Source organism: Copadichromis virginalis, linkage group LG18 (genome assembly GCF_057382275.1).
Source record: "Copadichromis virginalis isolate Kocher_CV1m ecotype Utaka linkage group LG18, C_Virginalis_male_GT1.1, whole genome shotgun sequence".
Classification (NCBI taxonomy): domain Eukaryota; kingdom Metazoa; phylum Chordata; class Actinopteri; order Cichliformes; family Cichlidae; genus Copadichromis; species Copadichromis virginalis.
Genome location: NC_140635.1, coordinates 4,208,974 through 4,232,676, shown reverse-complemented (window position 1 = coordinate 4,232,676; position 23,703 = coordinate 4,208,974). Strand labels below are relative to the sequence as shown.

The window sequence follows — 23,703 nt, the reverse complement described above, 5'->3', positions numbered from 1 at the left end:
GGTTAGTTTGCTGTACTGTGATGGATTTAAAGTAAAGATCAGTGTGTTTGACTGGTGTACAGTGGCCGTCCAGTATAAAGACAGCACAAACTGTATACTGTCAGTGTAGAGCAGTTGTGTCGTACTCCAGTCCTTGTGGGCCTGTGTCCTGAAACTTTTCCATGTGTCCCTCCTGCAACACACCTGAATAAACTTAGTAGGTCATTAGCAAAACACTTGACTGCATGCTGCGGTAGCAACCCCTAAACCTACTCAAGTAAACTGAAGTGACGTAAAGTGTTTGGAAAGATGTACTTCTAAAACTACGTGCACCGTGTTCATTCAGTCATGAGCTGCTGTTACATGAATCAAATTGCTGAACTGCCACCTCAGCATGCAGTCAATTTCTATAGAGTGTTGCTAATGACCTACTTATGTTATTCAGGTGTGTTGCAGCAGGGACACATGGAAAAGTTTCAGGACACCGGCGCTTGAGGACTGGAGTTTGACACCATGAAACATCTGGTCGAATTCAGGTGGAATTGGACTTAAGTAGAGAATGTCTATAATTTTGCCAGCCTTCTGCATATCCTCTTTCTCTACATGCATGAATCTTCTCTGTGGTCTACCTTTTTCTTACTGCTTTGCAGCTTCATTCGAAGTACTGCTTCCATTTTCTCCATACACTCCCTTCACTCATTAGTACATATCCATATTTATCCTTAAACATGCTAACCTGCTGCACATCTTTTCCAGCTTGATCTCTGCCTAGCCACCGATGTGTTCCTGTTGACTGACTATCCTCCTTTTTCTTTGCTAACCTCTTCCTTTGAATACTTTCCTGTAGTTCCTCTGTCCATCAACAAGTCTCTTTGTTCTCTTTCCTCTCTCCAAAGGATACATCAATCACCTGGTTGTGAGTTTCCCTCACGACTACAACTGTACCTTCCCATTCATCTGGCAACACGTTCCTACTAGGGCTGGGTATCGTCACTGATTTCTAGAATTGATTCTATTCCGATTCACAAGGTCCTGAATCGATTCAATTCGACTTGAATCGGGGAAATTTTGCCTCAGACAGTCAGAAATATTATAATTCTGATCATTTATCAGTACATATCCATATTTTTATATCTATAAAAAGAAAGCTGACATTTGTGAGACTTTATCAGAGGTGTAAGCATCACAGCAGATGCCTTTGTGTCAAAGTAACTGAGCATTAAACACGGAAAAACATGAAGGCGATTTTCCTGGCCTGGCTTTTTATAGCAGATAACCTTAAAAATGTAGTAGAACAAAAACTGAAGAAACCCATGAATCAACATATAAACATTACCTGATGCTGATGAAGTGAAGCAGAGTAAAGTTACAGAGGTTTTATTAGAGACACAGCTAAGCGTTTTGCAATTTTGCATAATTCTAAAAAGTTTAAATTTCTTCAGTATTGAACAGCAGAAATGAGGCTTTCTTGTTGGAAGTCAGTTAGATTAACAAAAACAACAACAAAAAAACAGTGCCCGACAGCGCTGTACATAACGGTAGACTGGTGGGTAATAAGCAAGCAAATAATGCAGAAAACAGAGCTGTTTAGATGGGAAACTGTTGTTGAAGTACACTGAGAGAGTGAGCGCTGCAGGAAGTGTGATATTTTTTTTTTTTTATCGTGGTGGAAGCAAAACAGGAAGAGGGAATTAACGATGATGCTTATGTGAAGCGACATGTAAAGCGTAGTTTGGATCTTCTTTTGTGGCTGGTTCAATCAACTTTGTTTGGAGAGAGACAAAACCTGAAGCTTCAGAATCTAGCACAAAACAAGATTTAAGCACAAAGTGCAGCCCCGCTGACACATCAGAATCTGTGAGCTCTCGGCTTTCAGCCCCGACGGCGTGTCCATGCCGTCGGGTGAGAAACTGTTTCCGATGCGTTGGCGAGTCCACGCTCTCATTTACTGCTTTAGCCGTTTGGTGGTTCTCGAAATTTTGTGAGGTTTAACCTGAGACTCTAGCATTTTGGGCAAACTAAATTTATATTTAAAAATCGATTCAGGATTCGATATCACATTATTCAAGCTAGAATCGATTTTAATCGGAAAATCAATAATCAAAACCCACCTCTAGTCCCTACCACCCAGAGCCTGTCTCAACTCCTTCCAGAACTCTGTGGAACATTTTTCCTTCTTCAGCTTCTACCATTTAATCCTTGCTTCTTCCTTCACTTGTTTCCTCTTCTTGATATTTGAAGCCATACCATAGACTGCCATCCGATGCTGCCTAGCTGCATTCTCGAATAACACCACCTTCGGGTGTCTTTGCTTTCAGACCGCACATTCTGCATAAGCTGTAATCCACCTGTGTGCTCCCTTCTCCACTCTTATCTGTCACCCTAAATTCCTCCTCCTTGTTGATCCATGTGTTCACTACAGTTGTTTCCATCCTTTTCATGAAACCCACCATCATCTTTCCTGCACTACTTAACAGGAACACCATACCAACCCAAGACCTCCTTGTCTCCTCTTTTCACTTCACCTACATTAAAATCTGCAGCTAGTAATCATTAAATATAGATTTCTTTTTCTCATGGAAAGGATTTTCTGTCATGTAGTTACTGATGTTTGTTATCTCACAAAAGTGACAACCAAAAAGTGTTTTAAAACATAAGTTTCTTAGAACCTCCCCTAATGTTTTGTACTCTGCTATTAAGGGTGCTAGAACTCAAGAGTGACTCGCACAGGTGCTCTTGAAACATTTGTGCACTTATTCACATATATGAGAGACATGCTCATAGTGTAGAGGCATACTGGAAGATATTTTTTAAAATGTTTGTTTTCTTGTCATCACATCAATAACCTCTTTCTAGTGTCCCTTTCATTAAGACCTCCCACAGCAACATGAAGTGTGAGGAAGAGGAGGGTCTGGATGACCAGCAGATGTGTAACCAGGAGAGTACCTCCAGTATAGACCAGGAGGACTCGGAGCCTCCACAGATTAAAGAGGAACAGGATGAACTCTGGATCAGTCAGGAGGAAGAACAGCTTGTAGTGAAGCAGGAGACTGAAGGCATCATCATCTGGACTGGGGGAGAGCTAGATATTATGTGGAAGCCTGAAATAAAATTACACAGAATAGGTATGTGAAACTTCAAAATACCATTTATGTATTTTTTCCCCTAAACCTTTAACATTGAACATTAAACCTACATTCTCATAAGCCAAAGTGGAAACTGACTTCTTTCGTTCTGGTGAGGATTTCACTTCCCAGGTCCTTGGCCTCTGAACCATACTTGGCAATTTTTAATGCAACTTCAAATGCAGGACGGTTTGGTGAAAAAAAAGAAACTCAAAAACCAAAGGCAGAAAGTAAAACTCTCTCCCATGACGTTCTGCAGGAAGTACTCAGATTCAAGCATAATCAAAGATGGACAAGCTGCCCCAAGCTTTTGGGCTCTCAATTTCTAGAGGGTGGTCTTTTAATCGCCCACTTATTAATTTCAACTCATGACTTCACCCATGGCAGACATTAAGCTTCAAAAGATTGAAAACTGTCCAGTTTTCTGTTTATTATTTTTAGTGTGGTCACTCTGACCTGAAAATCTATTAAATATCCCCCCTTGTCAAAGCATTCCCCCTTTGAAGTGCCCTGTGTCCCATCTGAGGAACCTAAGTGCTATCTTTCTTCTACTACATGAAAGAAGACTGCCTGGACAGAAAACAGTCTACTAGTGCAGATACCTAAATACAACATATAGAAGTGCTTGAAACAGCCCATATGTGAGATGAATACATTACTTCTAAATAGGTGAGACATTATATGAGAATTAAAATAAAGTGTCCTTCAGTGCTGTTCTATAATATTCTAGTATGAACGTGTGATAATTTTGAATACTAGATTTACAACCTGAAATACCCAGTTGTGTTTTTTTTTTTTTTTTCATATCATTTTTGTCCATGTGTCACATCAGATCTCCCGCAACAATATATGTGTATGGAGGAGGAGGCTATGAATAACCAGCAGGTTGATAACCAAGATAGAAACTCCAGTCTGAACCAGGTCGACCCAGATCCTCCACAAATTAAAGAGGAACCGGAGGAACTCTGCACCAGTCAGGAGGGAGAGCAGCTTGTTCTGAAGCAGGAGGCTGATATCTTTATAGTGACTCCTATTTATAAGGAAAGTGACCACAGTGAATCAGAACCAAACTGTGACCATCTCCTTTCTTACAACTCTCCTGAACCAGAGAGCCAAGATCAGAAAGAAAGTGAGCATGTGCAGACAGGATCAACTAGATATGCAGAGCCGAAGAAGAGAAGACATCACAGTAACAAAACAGATAACTGTCCAGTGACGGAGAGTCAGTGCAAAACTGACATAAGTGAAAAGTCATTAAAATGTGACACCTGTGGAAAAACGTTTCAGTATAAATACAGGCTGACTAAGCATCTAAGAGTTCACACAGGTGAGAAACCTTACTCTTGCAGCACTTGTGGGAAAAGATTCAGTCAGCTCATACATGTGAAAAGCCATATGGCAATTCACACAGGTGAAAAGCCATATTCTTGCAGCTCTTGTGGGAGAAGATTCACAAAGAAATCAACTTTAGATCATCATGAAAGGATTCACACAGGTGAGAAACCCTATTCTTGTAGCACCTGTGGCAAAGGTTTCAGTCAGACGATACACTTGAAAACTCACATGAGAATCCACACAGGTGAGAAGCCCTATTCTTGTGAAACCTGTGGGAAATGTTTCAGTGACTCATCAGCATTCAGAGTTCATGTTAGAATTCACACTGGTGAGAAACCTTATTCTTGCATTGCTTGTGGGAAAAGTTTCCGTCACATGATAAACTTGAAAACTCACATGAGAATTCACACAGGCGAGAAGCCCTATTTTTGTGGGACCTGTGGGAAAGGATTTACTCAGAGAAAACACTTGAAAACTCACATCAGAATCCACACAGGTGAAAAGCCATATTCATGTAGCACCTGTGGAAAAGAATTTAGAGATCAGTCAACATTAAGAAAACATATCAAAACCCACACAGGGGACAAGCCACGTTCTTTTGACACCTGTGAGAAAAGATGCAGTCAGACAAACATAGAAACTCACACAGCTTAAAAGTTTCATCCTTAGAGTCTATCAGAGCCGTTAGACATAGCAGGGTGTTAATGGTAAAACTCACACTAGTGAGAAACCAAATAACTCCAAAACCAGAAGGAAGAGATGAACTTACATTCAGGTCAATGAGCTACATTTTATCTCCTGGACAGTAAAAACACTTTTTGTATTGTTTGTTTGCCTTATACTTATGATGTAGGGGAAACCCAGATTTTTACATTTGTCTGAGCAGATATATATGTACACCTATCAGGCATAGTATTATGACCAGTGAACAACATTATCTCTACATCTTGGCTCTTGTTGGGGGGTAGGATATATTAGGAAGCAAGTAAACATTCTTCTCTCAGAGTTGATGAGCTAAACAGGAAAAATGGTTGAGTGAGTGAGGTTGACTTTGGGTCAGACAACTGGGTCAGAGTATCTTCAAAAATGCAGCTCTTATGGGATGTTCCCGGTCTGCAGTGGTCAGCATGTATCCAACGTGGGCCAAAGAATGAAAAGTGGTGAACCAGTGATGGTCTCATAGACAGCCACGGCTCACTGATCCAAGTGGGATCAAAGGCTGGCCCATGTGGTCCGGTCCAACAAACAACCCCCAAAACAGAGTTAATGCTGGTTTTAATAGAAAGAAAGTTAGAATATACAGGGAGTGCAGAATTATTAGGCAAGTTGTATTTTTGAGGAATAATTTTATTATTGAACAACAACCATGTTCTCAATGAACCCAAAAAACTCATTAATATCAAAGCTGAATGTTTTTGGAAGTAGTTTTTAGTTTGTTTTTAGTTTTAGCTATTTTAGGGGGATATCTGTGTGTGCAGGTGACTATTACTGTGCATAATTATTAGGCAACTTAACTAAAAACAAATATATACCCATTTCAATTATTTATTTTTACCAGTGACACCAATATAACATCTCCACATTCACAAATATACATTTCTGACATACAAAAACAAATCAGCAACCAATATAGCCACCTTTCTTTGCAAGGACACTCAAAAGCCTGCCATCCATGGATTCTGTCAGTGTTTTGATCTGTTCACCATCAACATTGCGTGCAGCAGCAACCACAGCCTCCCAGACACTGTTCAGAGAGGTGTACTGTTTTCCCTCCTTGTAAATCTCACATTTGATGATGGACCACAGGTTCTCAATGGGGTTCAGATCAGGTGAACAAGGAGGCCATGTCATTAGTTTTTCTTCTTTTATACCCTTTCTTGCCAGCCACGCTGTGGAGTACTTGGACGCGTGTGATGGAGCATTGTCCTGCATGAAAATCATGTTTTTCTTGAAGGATGCAGACTTCTTCCTGTACCACTGCTTGAAGAAGGTGTCTTCCAGAAACTGGCAGTAGGACTGGGAGTTGAGCTTGACTCCATCCTCAACCCGAAAAGGCCCCACAAGCTCATCTTTGATGATACCAGCCCAAACCAGTACTCCACCTCCACCTTGCTGGCGTCTGAGTCGGACTGGAGCTCTCTGCCTTTACCAATCCAGCCACGGGCCCATCCATCTGGCCCATCAAGACTCACTCTCATTTCATCAGTCCATAAAACCTTAGAAAAACCAGTCTTGAGATATTTCTTGGCCCAGTCTTGACGTTTCAGCTTGTGTGTCTTGTTCAGTGGTGGTCGTCTTTCAGCCTTTCTTACCTTGGCCATGTCTCTGAGTATTGCACACCTTGTGCTTTTGGGCACTCCAGTGATGTTGCAGCTCTGAAATATGGCCAAACTGGTGGCATCTTGGCAGCTGCACGCTTGACTTTTCTCAGTTCATGGGCAGTTATTTTGCGCCTTGGTTTTTCCACACACTTCTTGCGACCCTGTTGACTATTTTGAATGAAACGCTTGATTGTTCAATGATCACGCTTCAGAAGCTTTGCAATTTTGAGACTGCTGCATCCCTCTGCAAGATATCTCACTATTTTTGACTTTTCTGAGCCTGTCAAGTCCTTCTTTTGACCCATTTTGCCAAAGGAAAGGAAGTTGCCTAATAATTATGCACACCTGATATAGGGTGTTGCTGTCATTAGACCACACCCCTTCTCATTACAGAGATGCACATCACCTAATATGCTTAATTGATAGTAGGCTTTCGAGCCTATACAGCTATTTGCCTAATAATTCTGCACTCCCTGTACAGTGCATTGCAGTTTGGGCGCTGCATAGTTGTCTTACCCTCACCCCAACTGGTCGTAGTCAATTGTTCCTCCTCCCTGAACCTGGTTCTGCAGCAGATGTCTTCCTGTTAAAAGGGAGTTTTTTTTTCTTCCCACTGTCACAGAGTGCTTACTTATAGGGAGTTGACTGATTGTTGGGGTTTTTGTGTTATACAAATAACATTGAATTACTGCATACCAGTCGGAGTGTCCATGCTTATCCCTGGCCATGTGGACAATGGGTATGTGAAGATCGTATCAACTACCTAGTATTGTTGTAGACCATGAACACCCATTCATGGAAATGGTATTCTCTGATGTGTGTAGTTTCTCAATCATCCAGGCATGTTAGTTTAAGGAGTTTGGAAAGAAAGTAACTGGACCTCTTTACCTTTTGTGAAGAAACCTTAAGAAGCCTGTGGCCTCTCTGTGTGGGGTAATGTGCCCCACCAAAAGCAAAAATGCTTGCAGGGAGCACAACAAGAATTTTGAGGTGTTGACTTGCACTCCGAATTCCCCAGATATAAGTCCAGTCGAGCATCTGTGGGATGTGTCGGACAAACAAGTCCATACCACAGTACACCTTCAGGGGTCTGGAGTCCATCCCTTGAACAGTCAGGGCTGTTTTTGCAGCAAAAGGGTAGCCAACACAATATTAGGCAGATGGTCATAGTTTTATGCTTGGTCAGTTTGTGTACATATGTATATTATAAATTTATATATTGTGTTAGTGCTGGTGAGGTGATAAATATTAATTGTAGATCCAGATTCTTCAGTTTTTTCACTTGACAGCGTTGTTACAGAAAAAATATTTTTCTGTGGGTACTTGGCTTTTTTTATAGCCAAGATTTTATTATTTTATTGTCTAATAAAGAGTCTTTAATCTCTTTAAAGAAAATTAAAAGCTTGACAGTTACAAGACCAAAAACAATGTGCCTTTATGGATTTGAGGTCACCTTATGTTGTAATACTTTTCATAAAAAATAAGCTTCCATATGGACCTCTTCTGTTGATTTATTTATCCTGATTTATTTAGTTCTGTTCCTTATTGTTGTGGGTTCTTTATTCTTAAAATTTAAATAAAAATTTCTGTAAAACGTGACAATTTTTTTCTGAAGTGTCATTTCTAAAATATGAAGCTTTGGTTGCGCCTGTCATTATTTTATATGTATTTTGAAACTGAGGTTTTGATTATTTGAGGAAACATGCTTCTGTGTGTATTACCGTTCCTGAGCTGCTCTGGCTGCAGAGCGTTGCTGCTTCATTGAAGATATTTGTGTAGAGTAGCTGCAGATTGACAGTTCATACAGCATAAAAATACACTGCTCAGATATTAAAAGAACACTTTTTAATCAGAGTATAGCATCAAATCAGTTAAACCTCTGGGATATTTATCTGGTTAGTTAAGTAGTAGAAGGGGTTGCTAATTAGTTTCAGCTGCTTTGGTGTTAATGAAATTAACAACATCTAGAAGGGCAACAATGACACAACCCCTGAAACAGGAATAGTTTTACAAAAGGAGCCACTGACATTTTCCCCCTCCTCATCTTTTCTAGAGTTTTGCATTTGCCAGTGTCACTACTGGTAGCACGAGCGGATACTTGGACCATTAAGAGTTTCCACAGGTAGCCTGAGTCCTCCTGGATGGCACATCAATATGTGCAATTACCAGAAGCTTTGCTGTGTTTGCCAAACACATTCTCAAGAGCATGGAGGAGGTTCTGGCACTGTAGGAGAGCTGAGTATGGCATAGAAGGTCCTTATTCCATCAGCAGTACTGATATCTGCTCCTTTGTGCAAAGAGGAACAGGATGATACAAAATAACCTAAATCAGGCCACTGGTGTGAATGTCAGTGAGCAAATGATCACAGACTTAATTATATATTTATGCGGTCAGTTTTAGCGACATAACAATATAAAAGATGGATGTAGCCACCATGAGGATTTGGCAGGTAGGGGAAATTATAGTTCTAGTGCAAAGGTGCATGGGGAAATTACTTACAAATAAGTCACCTAATATTTTTTATTGTGAGTTTTTAGTATTTAAAGCTAGAGGGGAAAAAATGAAACTAGTTTGTGAAACTATGCTAAGAACACACACCTTCAATCAAAGATGTCCAACCTTTCCTTCATCCTGGAGAGCAACTGTGGATCACACCCACATCCTCTGCAGGGACTGTTGTCGATTAAGCACTTACACCATGCACATGAGAAATGTAACTCCAGCGCTAAATAACATAAGAGCTTCAGGCAAAGAGAGAAAAAGCAGTGTTACATGTTGTGGCTCCTGTGAGCAAACTGACTCGCTGTGTCACACACAGATATTTAAACCTCTCTTTATTGATGATGTATAAGCTGCTGAAGGTTCAGTGAAGTTTTTTATATCTTTTTCTGCTAAGTTAACTGAAGTCTGATGATGCACAACACACGAGGGCGCCGTCATCATGCTAACAGGGGTGTAGAGGAGGTTAAAGCACCTCAGCTGAGCTTGTCCACATATTTTTAGGATGATACAACTCTTTGTCACAGCACACTGTGTCCCATCAAAGTAATTTAGTTTGAAGCTGCATCACATTCCTTCAGCTTCAGCACAGAGTGTTAAAAACAGAACAAACAGCAGGTTCAAAGCACCAGCATGGTCTTTGTTTTTTTCAGTAATGGGTGTCAATTTTCTGCCATCGCTGCTAGGCAACAGGACCAGCGCGACGTAAGAGATATAAAAACGCTGAGTGCGGCCTTCACGGCCTGAAAGGATGCAGCTGATGAGGTGGGTCAAAAGCTTTGTGCAGTTCAAGGACTCTGATGGATGGTGTTTTATGTGCGGTAGACGGTTAGCTTGAAGAGCCTGTTTTGGTGGTATGAGAGAAATATTTCAGTTGTCCGAGCAGCACTGCCTTTAATTCAGTGTCCGAGCGATTAACTGCTGAAAAAATCTGCTCAGAGGCTAAAAACACGATCGTACAGTATGAAGAGGAGATCAGCCTTTAACGCGGACTGCCAGCTATCAGCCGAAGACTCGGGATAAAGTCACAGATAACAGGTATGTGACGCTTACACAGGAGTAAGACGTGTAAGGACCCTGATCGGAGCTCAGTCTGCAGGCTAACAGACAATAATGAAGCAGCAGCTATGAGCTATTTTTTTAAAATAGATATACCAAATAAAGTCGCCACCACCCTCTCTCTCTTTAACAGTAAACTTTTGGCATTAAGCATCCAAGGAGACACAGGGGAAATTTACGTTAGCAGAGGATGGCGTTAGAGATTACGATAGAGGAGGCAGTAAGGGAAAGCAGTTTGCAGGGTGCCCCCAGTTGGATGTCCGCTTCGGCTCTCTGTCTGCCGGTCGGTGGCTACACAAGAGCCCGCTGCCGCCTGTGGCTCTCTTCGCCCAGCAGGCCGGCAGGAATTTTGCTTTCAGAGAGGGGCTTCAAGTCTGGACCAGATAACCAGATGATGATCCCACCACCCTCGCTTATTTTTGTTTTAAATATAAAATGTTAAATAATTAAAATGGTCATACTGGCCAAAATTATGGTAACTGTGACTTCAGCATTAACTTAGACTAAAAAGATCCAAACGAAATCTCAGTCTATTAGATGGCAGCACCCGATTCCCCTTTTTTTTTATTTACTCTTTTTGCCAACCCTTGGCTAAATGAGAGTCCGCTGCTCCAAGCTTTTAATGTGGAAAACTCAGATAATAGAAAAACGGTCAGAAATCCCACTTGGCAAAAATAAAATACAGAATGTTGTTCAACAGCATCTAAACTTATACACTTATACTACAGTCAGTTTTTAGAAAATAATTTCTTTTGGATTTAAGAAAAGGCATTTCTTCTTTGGCATTTGCGTAGTGCTTCCAGAACGCACTGGAGTGATGTGGCACCATTTGTATGTGAATAAAAATATTCACAAAACAGGTGCTCATCTTAGGTGTCACAGGGAGAGAGGCAGGGTGCAGCCTTCACGAATTGACAATCTGTTGCAGGGGTACACACAGAGAAAGAAACAAACTCTCTTTTTGGAAAATGCTAATGCGGTGGCTACAGGGCTGGCCTTACATTCCTTGTTGACAGTTCATTGGTGGTTGAAACTGAGCTACATTAGGAGGCAGCACACCTGAACAGGTTAGGCTTAGGGCATATGAAACAACCCTGCCAAACCTTCTATGTACTTACTCCTGCCTTGTACTACATGCCGTTGGATTGATGAACAGAGGATTTGGTTTCTGTCTTTGTTGCATGCATGCATTTACCATATTTTGTTTCTTCACTTTATTATCATAGCACTGAATCTCACATCAAGAATAAATGAGGTTACCCTTTTTTGCCACATTGTGGATGCTGTAGGGATTGTGTGTTGACTGAGACTCAAGTGGATACTAGGATTTATCCAGAGGAGAGCTGCATTATTACTAATGTGCCACTGTATGAACCTGACATGTTAGTGAAGCAGATCCCCATGTATTTGTATGTTAATGAAGTTGCTTTGCCACCTTCATAAATGCATGCATTACTCTTTTTTTGTAAGCTGTAGGTATTTAAGTCAGTATTATATATTTTTATATCTGTATTAACGCACTAATACAGTCCCAAATCTGACAAAAACCCCGAAACACTGCAAACCCATTGCAAGGGCGTAGATTTGGTTTTAGCATTGGTGGGGATGATTCAACCACCGAGCCCTGCCCTGTTTCTTTTTTTTTTTTTCCTTTTTTGTCTTTGCTTCTTGATAAAAAAAAAGGAGAAATATACTTGCCTACATATGCTATTCTACATACTTTTAAACCATTTAAAATTACAATTCATAGTTTTATATGTGAATTATATAATGTTAAATTACTATTAAACAAATGACTAAGTGAAACTAAAAAGAGCTCCCTGAAAGGCACAACCAATCACATTGGCCATATTTGTCACATGAGGTAGGACTCCAGTAGAGAACGTAATTTAACTCTTTCTGCACCGCTAAGTGAATGAGAGGTTGACAGATCGTTTTTTTCTTTCTATCGGGTTTATTTTTCTTTACTAGAAGAGACCAAATTATTGGTGGGGACAATTCAATAATCGCTGGATATTGGTGGGGACATGTCCCTTCCGTCCATGCCAAATCTACGCCCTTGACCCACTGTCACAGTACCTGGGTCATTGACCCAGTGTTTCGTTCTGGTAGGTCAGGTGTGTGGAGAATGGAGACAGAGGACCAAAATGCTGGACTCATAGATTTATTATTAGGTTGAATGAACTGAACATAAATGACTGAATGAACTAGGAACACACACGAGCAGTTGACAACAACAAGAGTTCAGCACTGTTTAATCAAAACATCAGGATTGACATTACAAGAAATATTTGGGGTTGGCTCTAAACATGCAGGGTGAGGACTGAGTGATGAGTTGCAGGATAGAGCCAAAGTTACTAATAATCTAACTAATCTTAGCTCTTTGAGCCATCTGCCCATGGAAATTACCCACTTGGTGTGATAACATACAAAAGATCACTGCATCACAGGAAACAACAATAAGAATAGCTAATCGGGTAGTGATTCAAGAACTCAATATGTACTGGATTATATTTGTTTAGAGGTGTATTTTCATGTCATCACATTAGTAACCTTTTTCATGTGTGCTTTTGTTCCTCAGACCTCTAATAGCAGCATGAAGTGTAAGGAGGAGGAAGGTCTGGATGACCAGCAGGTCTGGATCCAGCAGGAAAACTCCAGTCTGGACCAGGAGGACCCAGAGGCCCCACGGATAAAAGAGGAACAGGAAGAAATCTCCACCAATCAGGGAGAGGGAGAGCAGCTTAAACTGAAGGAGGAGGCCGAAAGTGAGGATGAACAACTCAAACTCAGTGATGATATGTGGAAACCTGAAATAAACTTACACAGAACAGGTATGCAAACCTGTATCGGTCTTAATAAAAAATGAATTTGAATAATTTAGGATCCTACTCACTGCTCAAATTTACATTTATTTTTAGAGAAACAGGAAGAACCTAAAAATCAGCTGCAATCAGTAGCAATAGTGCATGTGTTTCTTAAACATTTAACATCAACAACATTTCTACTGGTGCAGTGGAAATGATGAAACTGAAGAGTTCACTTCCTTGGAGCTGCAGAAAAACGGAGTCACTCTGATTATACAGCCTTTAGAAATGATTTGTTTCCCTCATAAAAATATTTGCTGAGTACAGATAGCACCATAATGTCAAAGGTCACAAATGTTTTGTGAAGCTTTAAAGACTAGTTTCTAATTTTCCAAATGTCACTGAGGGAATGTTCCCTGTTCTTCTTGTTTTTATTCAGCTTCAGTGATAGTGGAGGAAGCAAATATCTAGAAACTGTCTCAAATGTTTTTACCAGTCCCCAAATTACAGAGAACAGATGTATTTTCTTCCCCTGTTCTCCTCTCCATCTCTCACCTGCTGCTGTCTCGTTTTTTTCCTCCTCTTCCTCACACATAGCTGAATTTGTCCTGGTGTTTCATCAGGGGTGGAGAGCCTTCACCTCTCACCTTGTCAGTCTTTTCTGACTCTAGACACCTGCAGAATGAAGTCAACCATGACAGTTAACAACAAAAACAGCAGAGGTTTATCAAATATCTGTTAACTTGCAGGATGAAAACACAGTTTTTAATAGAATTACTCTTTATGTATTTTAAAAACAAAAAAAGGGGAAACAGGACATGTGACCCTGCAGAAATGTTGGGCTTTATTACAAAGGTGACAGACTCAGGTTGTATGATATAAGCATGACAAAACATGGAGGAGGACTTATTATTAGTGGTTTATGCAGGATGAGAGTTCTTTTAACTATAAACCAAGCACAGCATGGTTGGGTCTGTTTCCTCACCACAGCTCATGGGACAGATGTTTGGTCCCTGTGAATACACTTAGCTTAAAGATTGAACTGTCTGCTTGGTTTACTCTAAAACGTTTAAGTACCGTTGGCTTTACATCTACAAACAGACCCAGCTTCGGTAGAAAACTAAACTATCTAACCAAAGCTTGTATGACTCAAGCCAGGTTATGTGGCGATACCAGTAACAATTTTTGATTTGAAGTATTTATTAATGAATTAATTATTCATTTTGAAATATTGATTAGTGTTTTTATTTTACATTTTTATTTTAAATAAACGTATTAAATAATAAATTACTTATGTAATGTTTGAATAAATAAAATAATTTAAAAAAGGAATTTGTAAATTAATTTACAAATGCATAATTTACTGTACAATTTATGCACAGAATTCTTTATTTTGATGAGTGTGGCTCTTGTGGTCCTCCATAATTACTGAAGGGACCAGGTGACACGTGCACCCCCCCCCCCCCCCCCCCCCACACACACACAAAAACTCAGCAGTCATCTGTTATCAGAAAAATAAGAGAACTAAGTAAATTATATCTATATGTGTAGACTTAGAAGAGAGAGAGCCTCATTGCTTTTATCTCATTACTTTTTCTTGTTCTTTTAATTATCACGCGCTTGATTTTTACGAGTTTAACATTTCCACTTGCTGTTGACACTAAATCTGTGCCCGTGCAGAGACACAAACCCAACACCAGAAGTTTCATTTTGTTCTGTCATCCATTTAAGTTCTAGAATTACATGTTTTTGCTGTAAGCATAGAAATTCGATTTCAACAGCATCCGGGTCTGGAAAAATATATTGGCTTCATCCTGAGTCTGTGTTGTTAGTTTAGTTAGTTATATATGCATTTTAGTTATTGTTATATTTTAATCCTAGTTTAATATTAGTGAAGTTGTGTTTAGTTCCCTCATTTCTACGTTCATTCAATATTTGTTACTTTCCGTTGGTTCCTATTTTTCTTTGTCAGTTAAAATCTCTGTGTGATTTGGAGTTTGGCTTTCTCACCCTTGATTCATTTAGATCATTGCCTCAACATCATCACATTTTTTAAATTTTCTGACATTTGTTTTGTTTATTTACCGCTTCAGATTTTCCATATCAACATGTCTGTAAGGATGAAGAGGATTTCACAGACCAGCAGATGGATAACAAGGAGAAGAGCCACATTATGAACCAGGAGGATCCAGGGACTCTGCAGATTAAAGAAGAACACGAGGAACTCTACACCAGCAAGGAGGGAGAGCAGCTCGTATTGAAGCAGGAGACTGAAACCTTTCTTGTAACTCTTGGTTATGATGGAGGTGACCACAGTGATTCAGAGCCACACAGTGATCAGCTCCTTTCTCACAGCTCTCCTGAACCAGAGAGTCAAGATCAGGAAAAAAGTAAGCACATCAACTCAGAATCAACTCGATATGCGGAGCTGAATAAGAAGACATATGACACGAATAACAGTAACAGAGTGGAAAATTCTCCATTGTCAGAGACTCAGTGTAAATCTGAAATAAGTAAAAAGTCTGCAAAATGTGAGATTTGTGGAAAATCCTTTCATGATAAATCCAACCTAACGAGACATCTGAGATCACACACAGGTGAGAAACCTTATTCTTGTACCACCTGCGGGAAAGGTTTCAGTAGGAAATCAGGATTGGAGACTCACGTAAGAATCCACACAGATGAGAAGCCATATTGTTGTAACACTTGTGGAAAAAGATGTAGTCAGATGATACATTTGAAAAATCACATTAGAATCCACACAGGTGAGAAACCATATTCTTGTAATACCTGCGGAAAAAGTTTCAGTCAGCTAATTAACCTTAAAACTCACATGAGAATTCACACAGGTGAGAAGCCATATTCTTGTACCATCTGTGGAAAAGAGTTTTGTGCTTTGTCAGCATTCAACAGACATATGCGAATTCACACAGATGATAAGCCACATTGTTGTAGCACCTGTGGGAAAAGATTTAGAGACCAATCGACATTCAAAAAACACATGACAATTCATACAGGTGAGAAGCCTTATTCTTGCATCACCTGTGGAAAAAGATTTGGTCATAAACCAACAATGGAAAGACATCAGAGAAGTCACACAGGTGAGAAACTACATTCTTGTAGTACCTGTGGAAAAGGATTCAGTCAGATGATAAACTTGAAAATTCATATGAGAATTCACACAGGTGAGAAGCCACATTGTTGTAGCACCTGTGGGAAAAGATTCATTCAGATGATACACTTGAAAAGACACATGAGATTTCACACAAGTTGAAAATTTCACATAAAATCTGGAATAGCTGTTAGTTGTAAAAGTGGGTTTATGACAGGGCCAATACAGGCAAGCAGGCAAATTACTCAAAAGGTTGATTCTGTTCATCTGGACGTAGTGTTTTCAGTGGAAGAAACCATCTGTCACTCATCACTACTCCTCAGAGAGTAAAATGAGAATTTTTAAAAATGAGGATGAGAGGAGATATTTATCTCATATTTGGAAAGTTCTTCTGCAGTGGGAATTATTATTATTATTATTATTATTATTAATAATAATAATAATAATAATAATAATAATAATAATAATAATAATAATAATAATAACAACAATAATAATAACAATAACAATAATAATAATGTGTCTGAATAGCATATATAATAAGATATGATATAAAATCCTGGAAAGGTATATGCCTGGACACGGGAGAGAAGAGTCTGCCTGTTAGTTGAAACCAGGATTCTGAAGGAACGATGCGGATTTCTTCCTGATCATGGAAAAGTGGATTGGCTCTTGATTTTCTTGAAGATATTTAAAGATGTGTGGAAGTTTACCAACCAGTCTTGTGGAGTTGAAGGAGACATTTTCACATTTTCCCTTGGAACCCTGTTTTGGATGGAAAAGACTGAGAATATATTTAAAAAATATATCACCATCCTGTCCACTACCCCACGTTTTTCCCAACTATTGTTAGAACATTCCTTGAAAAAGTTGTAGTGTGTTAGTGCTTAAGTCTGTGAATCTCTTGTGTGAAATTAAATATCCTTATGCATTATCTTGCTTCTGGGTCTGTCCTTAGTCCTCTTCGGAAACTGATTATCTCATCGTTAGCCTTACTGGTATTGAGTTGTAAAATTTAGACAAAGTTTCCTTTTTAAAGAATCAATGTTTTGTTGGAGACAAACAGAGGCAGAACTAAACTTAACAAAAAGCGAGCCTTTTATTGTGACTGATTACAAGCATAAACTAAACAAGAAAACCAACTAGACAAGAAACTAATCATAAAGCCTAAAGTGGGAAAATTAACACATGAAAACCTGGAACACTTGGAAATACCTTGAAAACACAGGAACACGAAAGAGGATTAACTGGTGGTCTGACAAAAGGCTGAGGAAGACGGAGACAATGTATACACTAAAGGGTGACGAGGAAAGTGGAAACACAAGGGATGAAGTGAAGATTGAGGATGAAACGCAAAGGGGAGGAACGTGGGAGGGCGAGGGAGCCAGAAACATGGAGAGAGACACAAATACGAAAACAAACATGAGACAGAGGGAATAAACATAGACATGACTTGGGAAACATACATAGAGGACATGACAGAATCTCACAAGAGACACAAGGATGAGACAAAGACAAGACAACATAAGTAGAAATACAAAAAACTCAGACATAAAAGATTTGGACTCAAGACCAAACTGTATAAACTTGAACTTAAAACATCTTCATAAAGCTGAATACTGAATACAAAATAAGACTCAAATACTGAGTCAAAGACCTAGTACCCTGATAGTTCGTAATTTTCATGGGCAGATAAATCAAATTTCAAGAGCAGAGATGCTACCCTAAGCACACAATTTAGCCAAGAACCTGTTAAAGATTATTACAGAAGTTGTGATCAGCTTGACCATAGAAAGAAAAAACATATTCTGACATGTTTCATGTTTCTCTTCCTTCGTGAACATAAAGATGAAGTTAGAAAATTCTTTCATTGCTTCAATTCAAAAATGAAGAAAGATTTTGTGGCAGTAAATGTGTTTGCTTTATGAAAAACATAGTTTTATTTAATTGTGAATCATTGGTTAAATTTAGAAGTTTGAGACTCGAATCTGTGTTTAAGTGAAACATGATATTTTTTAATGTTCTTTGTCATATGCCTCAAATGTAAAACACTTTGGGTTATCTCAGATTTTAAATGTGCTATATTGTAGCAGTTTTGGTGAAGAAGTGAAGAAGACTGGACTCCAAGCTGCTCCTGCTTATCACTGCTATGCTGAAGCATAGACTTGACCCAATAAATGAGCCCCATTTTATTTTAATCTTTACTTGGTCTTAGACTGTTAGACCACTGACACCACTAAGGCTGCAGCTGTAAGGATGAAAACTAAAACTATCTTTCTTCTTTTGCAAAACTCAGCTCTTCTGCTGCTAGTATACAGTATGTATACCAATGTTTGTGATTGGTTAGATGGTGCCAATGCCACCACTCTCATGTGAACATGCAGTGGAAACCCTGGTTTAACTTAGTGATTTGATAACCAGCTTCATGTGAGCACATATCCTCGTGGAAAAAGGGGACGTGAATCCAGATAACAGACAGATATCCTGGGTACATTGAACTTGGAAGTATTTTAGGATTTTCGTAAACTGGAAACTCTTTTCTCTTATCTTTCCCATGGTTCCTTAATGCAGGATCGTTGTTACAGGCTGTGACTGCTGTGAACAAACTGACAGAAAAATATTTAAATGTTTGCTTACTGATGGTCGTCCAGAGTGTGAGCACAGGTTCTGCTTACTGAAAACCCATGATGACTGTTTGCTTTTTGTTGTTGTTATGTTGATGTCTCCAGAGTGACTCTCCTCATGTGATAGTTTGTGTAACTACTGTTGTTTTTAAAGCATATTTTTCATGTCTGCTGACCTACAGTTTATGACTGGTGTCTCTTATCCTATTTGTCACTGTGCTGGAACAACGACACTGCAGAGGATAAAAAAACGGTTGTTTTATGAGTTTTAACTCTGCTGCTCCTCATCCTGGAATGTGGTAAAGCCTGAAAACACTCCCTCTGCTTTCTGCTCTCTCACAGCTGATCCCTTCCCTTCACACACCTGACAAAAATGAGATCAAATGATGAGAAGGAAACAAAATCAAATGAGAGAGTGAACAAGAAACAAACAGCATAGGTCAGAGTTTAGAAACTGTTAAAACCATAAAGAAGTGAAAATACTGCATATATTAAACTCAGTGACTCTGGCAGATAATTACCTGAAAATTGGTACATTCGCTGACTGACATTGGATGACTTTGAAAAACATGGAACCATCAACAACTGCCAATAAAACATTTCACATAAACTTAATGTAGAAAAATAAGGCAAAGGCGAGGAACAAACTTTAACTCCCAAGAGCTGATCCTTATCTCAGAATATTTAAAAAACCTGGTCGCCTTCATTCCTCTTTCTCGTCACAGAAACAAGAATGAAAATTTTAACGCAATTAAACCATTTGGAGTGCAGAATGACTCAAAATCCCTGAAATGTCTCTGTCAACGCATTTCGGACAGTTTGTCCAAAGTTTGTCCATTCTGCGCTCTAGATGGGTTGATTGCGTTAAAATTTGTAATCTCATTAATCGTGATGAGGGTGTTAATGTTGACAGCCCTAGTTTGTTGGTTTGTTTTTATTTTGTTTTATTTTGCGAGCAAGTTATTAGATCCCGCTCCAGCCAGCCAGAGAATCCTCTGCCGTCCCCCCTTTAACGCGTTGAAGTTTACAACCCTACAACAAACACAAAAACTGAAGACATTATGATATAGACTTATAATTTGCACCGATCTGTTTTCTGAATTCTATCACACACATATAAGCGAAAAGTGAGCGCGAGGGCCCTCAGTGAGCCTGCAGGGCACCAAGCAGGCAAGACAGAGCAAAAATGTAAAATGATTTTTAGATAGACTGTATGATTCTAATCGCTGTTCTGTAGTTTGACTAGGTGATTAGACAATGTTTTAAGTCATATTTATTAATATTCAAAACAGATAACTAACATGTAAGCATAGGTTAAAGTAAGGGAACCAATCATTTCAATCATTCTCGAAACCTGTCTTTTCCCATGTACTTCACTAAACAATGACATGACTCACAAAAAATCCACTGACTTGTGTTACAACAGCCAGAAGCACAGTGACCCAAGACATATCAAAGTCCTCAGTAGATCCTACAGAGCTTAAATCCCAAATCACCACAAGTCAGTCAGAACCGAAAAACCCTCCTAGATAAGAGATCCAATTCAATTCACATGTTAGGAGCTAAAAGTTAAAGCTCTGAGTGTAAAAATTCCTGTTTAAATTCCTGTAAACTGTTTAACTGGGTCATAGTTGTTACTGTATTCAGTAAGTCAAGCATAACACACCATGCCTGTCACAACACGCTCTTTGTCACACTGTTAATACTTCCCCTGTATAAGGGTGGATTGCAAGAAGTAAAAAAGAGCTCAGTTTCCCTTCAGGGCACAGAGGCTGTTTGTCTTCACAGAACGTGAAACCTACGTGACAGTCAGAGAGAAAATAGGGAATTAGCGCAGCAAGAAAATCAAATGGACCCAGAAACCTTCACTTGTTCGATCTGTTTGGATCTACTGAAGGATCCAGTGACTATTCCCTGTGGACACAGCTACTGCATGAACTGTATTACAAAACTCTGGAATGGCGAGAAGGTAAAGAAAATCCAAAGCTGTCCTCAATGTAGGCAGATCTTCACAGTGAGGCCCGTGCTGGTGAAAAATACCATTTTAGCAAATTTAGTGGAGGAGCTGAAGAAGACTGGACTCCAAGCTGCTACTGCTGATCACTGCTATGCTGGACCTGAAGATGTGGCCTGTGGTCTCTGTATTGGAAGAAAACTGAAAGCCCGCAAATCCTGTTTAATCTGTCTGACTTCTTACTGTGAGAAACACCTTAAGCCTCATTATTATTCACCTACATTAAAAGAACACAAGCTGGTGGAGCCCTCCAAGAAGCTCCAGGAGAACATCTGCTCTCGTCATGATGAGGTGATGAAGATGTTCTGCCGTACTGATCAGCAGAGTATCTGTTATCTCTGCTCTGTGGATGAACATAAAGGCCACGACATAGTCTCAGCTGCAGCAGAAAGGACTGAGAGGCAGAGAGAGCTGGAGGTGAGTCGACAAAACATCCAGCAGAGAATCCAGGACAGAGAGAAAGATGTGAAGCTGCTTCAACAGGAGGTGGAGGCCATCAATCAGTCTGCTGATCAAACAGTGGAGCACAGTGAGAAGATCTTCACTGAGCTGATCCATCTCATCCAGAAAAGAAGCTCTGATGTGAAGCAGCAGATCAGATCCCAGCAGGAAACTGAAGTGAGTCGAGTCAAAGAGCTTCAGGAGAAGCTGGAGCAGGAGATCACTGAGCTGAAGAGGAAAGATGCTGAGCTGAAGCAGCTCTCACACACAGAGGATCACATCCAGTTTCTACACAACTACCCCTCACTGTCAGCACTCAGTGAGTCTACAGACTCATCCAGCATCAATATCCGTCCTCTGAGCTACTTTGAGGATGTGACAGCAGCTGTGTCAGAGGTCAGAGATAAACTACAGGACATTCTGAGAGAGGAATGGACAAAGATCTCACTGACAGTCACTGAAGTGGATGTTTTACTGTCGGATCCACAAGCAGAGCCAAAGACTAGAGCGGAATTTTTAAAATATTCACGTGAAATCACACTGGATCCAAACACAGCAAACACATATCTGTTATTATCAGAGGAGAACAGAAAAGCAACATCCACAAAGAAACAGTCTTATTCTGATCATCCAGACAGATTCACTGGATGGTGGCAGGTCCTGAGTAGACAAAGTCTGACTGGACGTTGTTACTGGGAGGTGGAGTGGAGAGGTGGAGGAATTATTGTAGCAGCTGCGTACAAGAATATCAGCAGAGTAGAAACTGGATGTTGGTTTGGACATAATGACAAATCTTGGGCATTAGATTGTTTGAAAAATAGTTATACATTTCAGTACAACAACATCCAAACTCGTGTCTCAGGTCCTCGTTCCTCCAGAGTAGGAGTGTACCTGGATCACAGAGCAGGTATTTTGTCCTTCTACAGCGTCTCTGAAACCATGACTCTCCTCCACAGAGTCCAGACCACATTCACTCAGCCGCTCTATGCTGGACTTTGGCTTTGTTATTCTTATGGGGACATTGCTGAGTTTGTTAAACTGAAATAGACTGAATCCTTTCATACTGTTGTGGGATTAAAACAGTATTTTAGTTTCCATTTCTTTTTTTATTTCCGTCATTATTGTGGCATTCTGCAATGCACAGAAATCAGTTACACATTACAGGTGGTACCTTGACATGTTCTAAATGTTCTCTTGATGTTTTTGAGGTCTTGTTAGATTGAGCTCTTTACTGTGTCTGTCTAGCCATAAAAACAATCACTTCTTGTGACTCCTGTGAACAAACTGACACGGTGTGGTTTTACAAATGTCTCTTTGCTGATGTTGCTGAAGATGCTGAAAGCTCAGTGAAGTTTTTTTTTTAATGTTTTTCTGAAGGTTAATTTTAAAATTGATGCACAACACAAGAGGGCACCTTCATCCTGCTAACAGGGATGTAGAGGAGGTTAAAACACCTCAGCTCAGTTTGTCCACATTTTTTAGATTCTGACATGTTTTTAGCCTGATAAAACCCTTTATGAGTCGATTGTATTGCAAATCATGGTAAAAAGAATCAAATTGTCATTAGCTAATTAATTTGGAGCTGTATCATGTAATATTATAGAAACATTTCCTTCAAAAACAGAATATTTACTAACTGACCTTTTTCCATGGACTCATGTCTTCCTCATCTTACTGCCACGTTGAAACCACAAACTCCAGAAGATGTACAACAAATTGTGCATCTTCACCACACAGCTTTCTACTGTTTACTTTCATACCCACTAAATAAGAACCAAAAATATAATATAATCAATATGAAAGTATGAATTTTTATGTACCCCTTAAAAGAAAAGAAATCTTATTTGCTTGTTTCTTCTTGGTCATAATCCTGGATCCTGAAAGGTTTTGAGTTTTTGGACTTCTAGTGTATCCCTGTTCACTGTACCCTCTGCTAAACACCCCTCCCAAGAGGTTTTGGCCTCTAGTCAAAGGAACATTGTAATAAAGCATATTTCACCCAGTGGGGGTTTAATTTATTCAAGCATAAAATAAATGTCTGTATGCCAAATGCTCAGGAAGAACAAGGAAGTCCACAACCCCAAGCGAGGTAACACAGAATCATTGCCATTTCTATAGCCAGACCAATCCTGCATCATCTCCCAAAAGCCTGTTCTGAGCAAAAACCCTGTATGTTATTGAGGCTGACTTCACACAAGGAGGACCTTTCCTTAAGATTAGTGAGCAAACTAGACACAGTACCTATAAACCTTTAAAAGAGAAGAAGATGAACCTTGTGGCTCACAACTAACCTGAAATTGAGTATGTGGTTTCCTTCCCTTTTTATAGTGAGACGGAGAGGAGCGGAGAGAGAGGGAAATCAGCTGGGACCGACAGCTGTCAGACT

The 23,703-nt window shown here is 39.7% G+C and overlaps 2 protein-coding genes across 2 annotated transcripts; both read left to right on the top strand.

The window, feature by feature from the left end:
• The first annotated feature begins 528 nt into the window (after positions 1 to 528).
• Positions 529 to 16,400, top strand: LOC146686977 (uncharacterized). Its single transcript, XM_085439475.1, has 4 exons — positions 529 to 3,104; positions 3,937 to 5,087; positions 12,901 to 13,153; positions 15,220 to 16,400. The coding sequence occupies exons 1-4, from the start codon at positions 2,867 to 2,869 to the stop codon at positions 16,398 to 16,400; spliced, it is 2,823 nt and encodes a 940-aa protein (XP_085295601.1). The 5' UTR covers positions 529 to 2,866.
• Positions 16,401 to 20,624: 4,224 nt separating this feature from the next.
• Positions 20,625 to 23,312, top strand: LOC146686976 (tripartite motif-containing protein 16-like). The gene has a single exon (XM_085438953.1). The coding sequence runs from the start codon at positions 20,712 to 20,714 to the stop codon at positions 22,362 to 22,364; it is 1,653 nt and encodes a 550-aa protein (XP_085295079.1). The 5' UTR covers positions 20,625 to 20,711; the 3' UTR covers positions 22,365 to 23,312.
• The last annotated feature ends 391 nt before the right edge of the window (positions 23,313 to 23,703 follow it).

Coding starts and splice junctions, on each gene's coding strand:
- LOC146686977 (XM_085439475.1), top strand. CDS start 2,867: ATGAAGTGTGAGGAAGAGGAGGGTCTGGATGACCAGCAGATGTGTAAC. Junction 3,105..3,936: donor AATAAAATTACACAGAATAG/GTATGTGAAACT, acceptor GTGTCACATCAG/ATCTCCCGCAACAATATATG. Junction 5,088..12,900: donor CAAACATAGAAACTCACACA/GCTTAAAAGTTT, acceptor TTTGTTCCTCAG/ACCTCTAATAGCAGCATGAA.
- LOC146686976 (XM_085438953.1), top strand. CDS start 20,712: ATGGACCCAGAAACCTTCACTTGTTCGATCTGTTTGGATCTACTGAAG.